The 10,904-nt window shown below is 39.8% G+C and overlaps 1 protein-coding gene across 6 annotated transcripts in view; it reads right to left on the bottom strand.

The window, feature by feature from the left end:
* Positions 1 to 5,097: 5,097 nt before the first annotated feature.
* The window catches only part of SECISBP2L (SECIS binding protein 2 like), a 47,929-nt gene continuing 42,122 nt past the window's right edge, over positions 5,098 to 10,904 (bottom strand). For all 6 annotated transcript variants that reach the window (XM_023617805.2, XM_070236846.1, XM_023617793.2 and 3 more), the window contains one exon: positions 5,098 to 9,405. In XM_023617805.2, the coding sequence (XP_023473573.1) occupies positions 8,723 to 9,405 (683 nt within the window). In that variant the 3' untranslated portion in view covers positions 5,098 to 8,722. The remainder of the gene's footprint in view (positions 9,406 to 10,904) is intronic.

Raw genomic sequence — 10,904 nt, 5'->3', positions numbered from 1 at the left:
CCAGGGCAGATGGCTGGATTCCACTTCATGGTGTCATGTAAAACACAGTCCTCACCACTCTCGCTTGAGTCGATTGTGTGGTCAGGGCCAGACCAGCTCATTCCCCAGGCCTTATGGAGCCCTTGACTCATGCTTTCCTTGGAGTATTCACTCAGCAGCCCACGCCAGAGGTGCCTCTCTGTCCTTTGGCTCCTCACATGCCTCCCCATGTGATGGGAGAGAATAAGTAGGAGACATGGGAGGAGGCACTGGCATGTGATCAGAAGCTCCAGGTGAACTCTCCTCCTCTTTCCCAGGAAGGGAGGTGGGGGTAGGGGAGGCCTGGTTTATCCAGAAGATCTAGATGTGTCTGGTAAGTCCACTCTGGAACATTTGGAAATGTCTAAACATGTGCCAGAAACAGAGGTCAAGAGCATCTGACTGCACCGTGTGAGCACATATCCCCCTACGTGGGGCCCAGACCCACAGGGGTTAATCCAGCATCCTGGCGTTAAATTAGTCCAGCTTTTCAACCTCTGCACTATTGACATTTTGGACCAAATATTTCTTTGTTGTGGGTGGGAGGGGGCGCTGTCTTGTGCATTGTAAGACGCTTAGCAGCTTCTCTGGTCTCAACTGACTAGATGCCAGTAGCACCCTGTCCAGTTGTGACAACCAAAAATACCTCTAGACATTGCCAAGTGCTCCCTGGGGAGAGACTCTCCCCTCGTTGGGAACCTCTGAACTAGAGCAGTCCAGGCATGCCTTGTGCATCCCGTCCTCCTGGACCTTCATAGTTTAAGCAATATGTTTTGATGCATGTTACATGAAAAACTAGTTCTCCAGGATGTTCATAGTTTTTGCACAGAGAAACTACTCTGTGACCAAGTAAACTCGGAGAGCTCCGTGTTCCATGGTCTAACACATTGGGGAAATGCTGACATACATGAGTCTTTCCCCTCATGGAGAGTTAAAATGCATTAGGATATTGGAGCCTCTAAAACGTCTGACAGTAAGGAAAACTGTTCAACACTGTTTGATCCAGACTTTACTCTCTCATGGCATTGGAGATTCCTGTCTTAAAATCCGGACACCCAAAACCAACTGAGCCAATCTTTCTTAGCCCCAAGTCCAAAAATCCCATCGAAGAGACTCAGTGGCCCAGCCTGGATTGACTGTTTCAGGATTCCCAGAGCAATCAATGGTTTCAGGATCAGTTAATTGTCTGTTTCTGTTGCAATTAAGAGATTATATCCCTAGTGGGGTTGGGGACAGGGCAGGTATGGAGCTGTTCCCCAAAGAAGGGACATACAAAGCAGACAAAATGATAGATGCCTGGCCATAGTTCTTTAACAGTGATTTCCTTTAAAAGTTCTTTTCTTTTTTGTGTTCTTTTCCTAAATGCCCGGGCAGCTTCACCATCTTGATTCTTGCTCAGATTTCATAGAAATTGGCGGCAGCATACCTAAATTGCTGCAAAAGTTACAAGGACATGGAAATATTTTCTTAAATTCTTGAATTCCAAGAGAGAGTTTGGTCAATATTTCCAGGGACTGGCGATAAGGGCCACTATAACTGGCAAGGTGAGTTGGCTATGGCTACAGGTCCAGAGCTCTTGCTGTGATTGTGTTCCACATAGTTATCCTTTTAGAAGTTTGCTACCATGAATAGCCAGGTGAGGAAGAGTCTTTGAAGAGAAAAAGCAGCCCTGAGCAGACCCGGGGCACCATGACCAGGTGTACTCTATTTCTATTCTGAGCAAGGGATGCCGTCACTTTAAATACTGTGTTCTGGTTGCTAAGGAAACCAGATAAGTAGGTTGCCAACATAATCTTCAATCTTTATGTGAAGATTAAAGCACCTTGCTCCAGCGACAGAGCAGATGGGAGAGTCAGAGGTGCGAGCCACATTTCTCATTACCGGGGGAGGTTAGGCCAGGTGAAGGAGGAAGGGAAGCAGTTCCTGGTTCATGGGAAAAAGACAAAATTTGTAGCTACTGGCTATCTAATCAATTGTATCTATTTGCTAAGCCAATCAAGAGAGGAGTTTAAGCCTGACTTCTAGTTCCATTTCTACCAGAAATTTTCTTTGTCAATCAATTGAAGTCAGTCTTAATGCAAAATTTGGGAAGTCAGTTATGGAACAGAAAATGGTTGCATTTTAGTTGGCCTGTTCCTTTTGGTTATTCTTATTAAATATCTCAAGCACATAAAAAGTATAAATAATAATACACCACACTCTATGTACTGATCAGACAGCTTAAAACTAAAACACTATAGATAGAAGGTGCCTATGCATTCTTGGCCCCTTCTTATTTAATCTCATACAAATGTCTCGCATTATATACTTGTCATCTCCCTCTAGATGGGAATCGTTTGTTACTAAACATACCATGTTTTGAGCTATAAGCAACACAGGACCGTTAAATACCAAGTAACTCTGGGAGCCCCCTATTCTGGGGTGAGGCTTTTCTACTTGGGATTCAGGTTAGTTTTTCCTCCAACACCAAACTCTGAACGAATGTGGGAAAGTAGGAGGGGTCAGGGAGTGAGGGAGGATGAGTGTAAATGCTGCACAGAGCACGGCTGCCTTGCAAATGCCCATCTCCCTACTTCAGCCTTTCATTCATTCAACAAACATTTATGGAGCACCTATTTTGTGCCAGGCATTGTGCGGGGCACTAAGGATAAAGCCGTAACAAAACAGTTCAAAGTCCCCGCCTTCACAGCGCTTAGTAGGGGGAGAGAGATAAGATGAATAAAATCTATAGGAAGGTAGAGCTTGATACATGCAAATAAGGGGGAAAAAAGGCTGCTGGCCGATTTGGCCCACAGGCTATAGTTTGCTGATCTACCTAAACGATTACGAAACTGTCTAAATGGTGCTTCTTAAATATTAGGGAAAGAATAAAAATTAAAGAAATAGTTGTATCCTATTTCTTGGCCATCATTGTGTTTGAATATTTGTAAAGTAGAAACATAGATCTTTCTCACCTTCCTCACTGCAAATGTTACAGCCTTTGTCAGAAACTCACCAGTTGCCTTACAACATTGGTTTTAGGAAGGGGAAAGCAAGGGAAAAGAACAATGACAGGGATGATGACCTCTAACATTTCTCCTGATTGAGAAGCCAATAATTTTCAAAGTTTTCTGTTATTCCTCCTTAACCAGAGCTAACAAACAACATTAAATGAATAAATGTCAATTCATTATCCCATTCTTAAGCTCAGAGTTTGCAATGAAAGTGCTCCAATTCAGGTAAACAAAGATTAGACTGAGAAGCAAAAATAACCTGGGGAATCTGTGCACACCTAAGTAGGTACCACTTTTACTCACGGCACTCTTCCTCCAGGAGATAAGGGAGCAACCAACACTGTCTCTGATCAGAGTACCACCATAGGAAGGCTGTGGTTACTACCTGCTCCCTCTGGGTAATTCAAGGCCATGGCCAAGACTGATGTCTCTGAGACGAAGCACTCATTCCTTCACAGAAACCTATGCTACTCCAGGCTCCAAACCATAGCTCACTGACTCACAATTGCATTCTCTCTTTGGTTCCTCAGCAATTGGATGAAAAGCACCAGGCTCAGCTGGGAACTCCACATTTCATAAACTCAGTATCTTACTTGCTCCCACCCTCTGCATCCAGACTGGAACTTTGGATACAGGCAACCAGGTTATAGCTATACAGTTAGCCATCCCATTTCTGTGAGAGTAAACACTCCTTGCTTGCCATAGGGTTACCAAATAATTACTCAGAGGACAAAGATGGGAGGAGTGAGATGGGGAAAAAATAGGATTTGAGACTCGGTCTAGAATTGAAACATCTCTCATTTTTCCAAACCCCGCATCGTGGGAGCTCCAGTGGAGCATGCTTTAGCCCTCTGATCCACAAGGCTGCCATTAATACTTACTATGTAATAAGCCAGGTGTCCTATTTCTACATGTCAGAAGAACCTAACACCAGCAGAATAACCCAAGTGGAGCTAAAACAGTAATTGAATTGCTAACATAATTTAGAAATTTATAATGACAACTATTTGACACGTGATCTAAATGTCTTTAGATGATGTTCTCTTTCTAAAATGAAATGATACTTGCAAGTATGGTTCCTGAGTTCCGAGCTGTGACTCAGAACTAAAGCCCCGTTTATGACAAGGCCCATAGTTCAGGATATTTCTCCTGCCATTGAAAGAAATTATGGATATTACATAGTAGCCTTTGACTGTTTTCAGGTGCCATGCACACCCTCTTCTGGTCAGTTAGAAGAAAACTGATCACTGTTAGAAAAGGAACTCTATCAGGAGTTGTACAAACATTGGTCCAAAAAAGGGAAATATTTTGACACAACTGAGGCAGCCCTCCTTTCTGTTCGTCATCACCAAAAATTCACTTTTCATTAAGGAAATGAGTGATCCTACTATTTTCTAACAGATGAGTCTACTCATTTCAGACTCCCTACGTCTCACTGTGACATAGTGACAAGGTCTGGGACTACTCTAGGGAAAGAGTGATCAGGTGAGGCTCAATAAATCCAGTCTCTGAGGTATCAGTTCAGTACTGGCACATTTCACGTTCCAGAAGACCCCTGAAGAAAGTGAGGGAAGCCCTGTTTGTCTGCATCCTCTGAGCATTCTGTGCTGAGACACAACAAAGCCAAGTGGGTAAAAGCATGGATGTGGTCACGGGACTGAGTCTGAATTCCAGTTCTGCCATTTACCAGCATGGGGATCTTGGGCAACTTACTTAACATCTCTGTTTCATCATCTAAAACAACAGTAGCTCCTCACAGGGCTGTTGTGAGAATTAAATGAGTTAATGTTGGGAAACGGCTAGAACAGTGCCTGGCACACAGTAACTAGCATAAAAAGGAGAAGGAATCTGTAGGAGCCTCCTCCTGACACTAGGATGGTCTGGCGACATGCCGAGGCCTGTGCCACAGATCACAACAACCACTCCAAAGGGAGATTTTTACTGATACTCCTTCTTGCAGAGTTTACAACCTTCTTTGCCAAACCCATGAAAGCAATAAGCAATAACATAAAGCGGAATTTTCTTTTTTTCTCTATCCTACACGTTGGGCAAGTCATGAGTACCTATTCTGAAATGAAAGACTACATTTCAATAATCATTTTATTAGTTACAGAAGAATCTCCACTAGTATTTACATAGTGCAAAAAAGCTGTTATTATCCCCAAAATGTGATACAACAATTATCCTTCATCAGCAAAAGAACAAACTGAAAATCCCTTCATGTTATAATTTATACTAATTTTGCTAGCTTTTTATTAGAGCATTACAATTAAGACATTAAATTATAAATTTGTGTGGTATATTTAGAAATTAAATTATAAAATAACACAAATACTTTTAAGATGTGATGTGCCAACAAAGTGTAAATTGTTATCTTTAATTAGAATTCATATTTCAGATTAGGCAAAGTTTGGTTGATTCTGTGATGTGTGTAAAGGTTGGACGGGGCAAGGAAGGAGGAAGATGTCTGTAAAGAAATTATTTCACAGAAAATTTTTTAAATCAAAAAATGATAAAGTTTTTCAAGGGATAAGTTAATGTTCTAATCTGTTGGCACAACATACAGAAAATACTTAAATGACAAGAGGGTTTGTTTAAAGCAAACAGCAGCTTTACAAACAGTAATACTTCTTTATACATACATTAAAGTAACGTGTTAAGATTTAACAGTTTTATGTTAAAGAGTTGAAAAATGAATGTAGAGTTTACTACTCATTTGCACATTACAACTCCCCCCCCCACCACCCCCAGCTTATTAAGAAATCAGACAAGTACATTATTCGGATATTAATTTCTCAATATTTAAACTATGTGAATTCCTTTTGACTAATTCTTTTCCAAATACTGGAAGCATGTAAAATACCATCTCTGCAAAAATGACTTCCAGTCAAAGCCTTTAAAAACTTTTCAATGTATAACACACATTATTTTTCCCATGTTTAGTCAAAAGAAATATATTACATCATTTACAAGCATATTTAAACCAAAATTTAAGCTAATATAAACATTTGTCTTTTGAGAAGTAATCTTCACAGCAAACAAACCTACTGAAGCAGAAATCTAGTCTTGGGAGTGCAATTCATATTGTAATTCATATACTTCTGTATTGAAATAGAAATCTAATATTAATTATTGCCAGCAAAACAACCTCTACACACTAAGGAAGCAAATCACTATGGTTTTTATTTCCTGTGATGATGAACCCCTACTCTTACCATTAGATCTCTTTCTCGGTCACCAAAGAGCCACTCACCCCTAGATCCAAAAAAGACACTTTCCTAATTTTCACACCTCCTCCTGTATATAATATACACAAATTCCAGAATTTACCTAAAGGAAACAAATTATAAAGACATTATTAATACTTATGTAAGCATACTTTCAACACAGTAGCATTTCCTTTAATAAATTTTGGGTTGTCCTTTAGACGTCACCTGTCTCATATAAAAAAGGCTGTGGTCCCTTGGGTTTGCTAGCAGAAGATGCTGCACGTGTAAAAGCATTTACTGAATACGTAACTGAACACTTCTGAGGTCTATAGCAAACTTAAAAGTTATTGGTGTTATGAAGATTTCCTCAACTTCTCTTTTGATACAAATGTCAAAAATCTAAAATGACAGTTCTCGTTCAGAAGAGATATAAAATATAAGAAATCTTTGAAAAGCCATTACCCTCAAGATCAAGAGTTATCTGAATCACTGACACCAAGCAAAGGAAATTTACATCATTAAAAAGTATGAAAAATTTTTAAATTCACTTTTAAGATTGTCAGTAGTTCAAAACCTCTATCATTTCTTTAAGCCAACTATCACTTCCAAATTGTGTAGACAGTAAGATCTGCCACATTTAAATCCATGATTACTATTTCAGAGGCTTCATTCCTTACATGCTGCGTTCTTTAAGTACTGGAAACTCTTGTGTCTAAGAAGTCTATACTGGAGAACAGTTTAGACAGGACAGTACAAATGTCCCCTTTTAGCATACTAATAAAGCTGACAGACCGACATTTTCTACACAGCAACGCTCCTAAACTTTCACAATTCACAAATACTAAATCATCAACCAAGAATCCGATCTCTCCTGCAACAAAATGCCAGCATTATAAAACATTCACAACTAGCACAGTGGTCCCAATGCATTCAATAAAGAATCTGCTCAATTCTTCCCTCCTGCCTCTGTGAGGCAGGGCCCTGCCCCATAAAACCAGCACAGGGAAAATACCCCTCCCTCCTTGGTTCTGTGCCTGCTGGCGGCAGCTTATAAGTGTGAAGCTGGCGTGTGTGTGCAAGTGTTGGTCAGCTGGGGGGGGAGGGGGGCTGTTGGAGGGAAGACAGAAAAACGGGTAATTTGTAATTCTCCCACCCTTATATAAACTTCCAGAGGTCACTACCAGGTGGTAACTGGCTAGCAAACAAAACATTTACCTCAGTAAGTTTAATTTCTCCTAAGCAGGTATACACATTCCTAGAGAAGGGCAGAGATAATAAAAGTGATCAACACTTAATACCTGCATATATCTGCACACTTTAAATCGATTATCTAATAGTTTCAGCACAATTAGAACAACTTTCTCTTCTCTTCAAAACTTCCTCTTCCAAGCCTTAATTATCAGGATACATGCTTTAAGTTGTGTAAAGTTCCTTTCTCTGACCTCCTATCTGTAACTATGGTCAGTGTTACACAGCAGGTGTTCAAGGCTAGGGGCAAAATATCTATGTTCAAAAAAGGGGAAACAGTTTTTCACTCAGGACAAGTTTAGATACCCATCAACTCCATATCTCAAATCCACAGAGTCCTGAATCAGAAGCATGCAAGAGAACACACCAATATAAGACTTTGTTTCTGGATAGTTTACATGTAAGTGCTGTAGTCAGGCCATCGGTTACAGATATTCACCTGTCAAAATCTGCCTAACTTTACGTAAATACGACTATGTACAAGAGCATTCCTGAGGTAAGTAAGAAGCAAATATGAGCGAGAACCTGGAAGGTCCTGCCATGGGTGACTTTTCACTACTAAACACTACATCTATCACTTTCCGCAAAGAAGGCCAGCTCTAATCTATCACAGTGGCTCCTTTGCCAGTCTAAGTATTAGAGGCTCTGTTTTAGCCCTTCCAACTTTAATGGATTACAATGATCACTGATTTTAATGGATTACAATGATCATGATGTATTCTGAAATAAGCATGTGGACCAAATAAAAGTTGCATCAATTTTTAACACACAACACTTTGTGACTTAGTTACTCTCAGGCTTTTTTTTAGTTTCCTAACTCTACCTCCAGTTCTCTGTTGAAGAAGCCCAAACAACTTTTTGATCTGACAAACTAGAGTGAAGGAGGCACAGTCTGGAAGCAAACATGGGCAACTGCTTCTACCCTTAGAACCTTGATCTCTAACTTTCAAAATGACTCTAAACAAGTATTTTAAATTCATTTTCTTTAGGACCTGGTTGTCTCCTTTGTTAATCATTATATTCCATAACGAAATAAGCTGAAATAATTGTTTTATTTTCCACACAGTTCTTAGAAAGACACTTAGATGCTAATTAAAAGCTAAGCCATAGATCATAACAAAACAAGTAAAAGACAGCTACAAAAATATTTCTGTCGGATATTAAATACTGGACAGTGAAAAGTGTTGAGATGAAGCATAAAAGACAATGGCTGCAACCCTTACACAGCAGGAGAGAGCGCCGACGTTTCCTGAGTTACGGATCCGGGGGTGCATAATGAGAATCGGAGTGCTCGGTGCTCAGCGAGCTGCAGCTGCTGGGCTTCTGCTGCTCCTGATTTGCGTGGTGGTCAGTAGTCCAGGTCTCACTGTCCATCCGTGGCTCCAGAACCTCTGGAGCCTCTGCTTCCTCTTCCCCACTTGGCTCTGCATTGTCTTCCTCAGAACCATTCAGCGTTTTTCCAAGCTGAAGAGTTTCCATCGTTCTTTGGGTCTCAGACACCCAGGACTCAATTCTACTATTAAGCTGTACTTCTACAGATATGGGTTCATGAGTGTAATCTTCTTCCTCCTCCTCCTCTTCATCATCCTCTTCTTCAAGCATACCAGGTACAAGAGTGCTAGTGGTGCTGGTGATGGAGGAATTCAAAAGATCTCGGCAACTGCCATCCAAAGAGCCGGTCTCTGTACTCTGCTGAGAGGCCCATTCTAGGTCATCTGGCTTCACTTCCTCTTTCTCGCTCACTGTTGCTTTCCCAGGGTTTGTAGCTGAGGTAGCACTGCCTGCGGCCACTAAAGATGGCTGCTTCCCTACAGGAGCTGTGTCAAATGGAGCTTTACTGGGTTTTTCAGATGTGCTGTGCTTACAGGAAATCTCTCGCTCATTTTCTGACGTTTCCAGTCCATCTGAAGTTTCCACCATGTTTCTCCAATTCGTTTCTGCAAATATCGAACAGAATTTTTAAGAACCACAACACTGTTTCAGAATCATGTAACTCTTAAAAGAGGGAAGAACAAACTAGGAATTTGTTTGTTCTTCCCTCACCAACTGACTGGAAAAACTAAAAATTTGGTTTATTCTAGTTCTAGTTTAAATGTTATCAAAGGAAAATAACTTTCAAAAATGTGATTTAAGATAAAGAAACAAGGAGGCCAAAATAAGTTTATTAATGTCTCAGAATGCAAAAGATCTAATACCAACAGGAGCTCATTGACGTTCATATATAAAATCCATATATTCATGAAAATCAATGAATCGCCTTTTTTTTGGCCTTGAGGTGTACTGCGCTCAAGAATCCACAAGTCACAGATGGCAGAGCCAAGATGTCCAGCAGAAAGAGTTCTGATTTGACAAGTCTGTATCGGGCTCCTTCAGCAAGTTACCTAAGAGCTATCTTTTGGCCTGTAATGGGACTTGTGTTTCCACTTATAAGCAAAGAAGCCATCCAAGCATTTCCAACATCTGTGAAATTTTGTTTTATGATATATGTGGCTTGGCTTACCAAGTGACTTTGGGAGTTAAAAAAAAAATTGTTATTATATAATACAATGGTGATAATCTAAATTACTTTTAATGACAGGAAGTCAGTTCAGAGCAAAAAATGTACTAGGAACCAGGAGATGAAGGACAGCTCTCTTACTTTCCTACTTTTTTTCCTGTGTTTTATTTTCTTTTCATCTTATTTTTATAATTGACATATAACATTATATTAATTTCAGGTGTACAACATAATGATTCTATATTTGTATAAATTACAAAATGAGTCTAGTTGATGTCTGCCACTACACATACTTGCAAAGAATTTTTTTTCTAGAGATGAGGAATTTTAAGATTTACTCTCTTACCAACTTTCAAATATACAATACAGCATGATTAACTATAGTCACTATGCTGTACATAACATCCCCAGGACTGACTTATTTTATAACTGGAAGTTTGTACCTCTTGATTCCCTTTACCCCTTTCACCTACCCCACACCTCCTGCCTCTGGCAACCACCAATCTGTTTGTTCTACGTATCTGTGAGCTTGGTGTTCTTTTTTTTTTCTTTAGATTCCACATACAAGTGAGATCACATGATATTTGTCTTTCTCTGTCTAACTTACTTCATTTAGCATAATGCCCTCAAGGTCCATCCATTTATGTTACAAATGGCAGATTTCATTCTTTTTTTATGGCTGAGTAATACTCCATTGCATATACATACATACACCATATCTTTATCCATTCATCTATCAATAGACACACTCAGGTTGTTTCCATATCTTGGCTATTTACAAAATGCTGCAATGAACATGGGGATGCATGTATCTTTTCAAGTTAGTGTTTTCATTTTCTTCAGATTAAATATTCAAAAGTGGAACTATGACATCATATAGTAGTTCTATTTTTAGTGTAAAAATGAAGACTTTCCTGAGACAGCCACTAACCTGAACCC

This window comes from Equus caballus, chromosome 1, assembly GCF_041296265.1.
Source record: "Equus caballus isolate H_3958 breed thoroughbred chromosome 1, TB-T2T, whole genome shotgun sequence".
NCBI classification, from domain to species: domain Eukaryota; kingdom Metazoa; phylum Chordata; class Mammalia; order Perissodactyla; family Equidae; genus Equus; species Equus caballus.
This window is presented reverse-complemented; position numbering and strand designations above follow the sequence as displayed.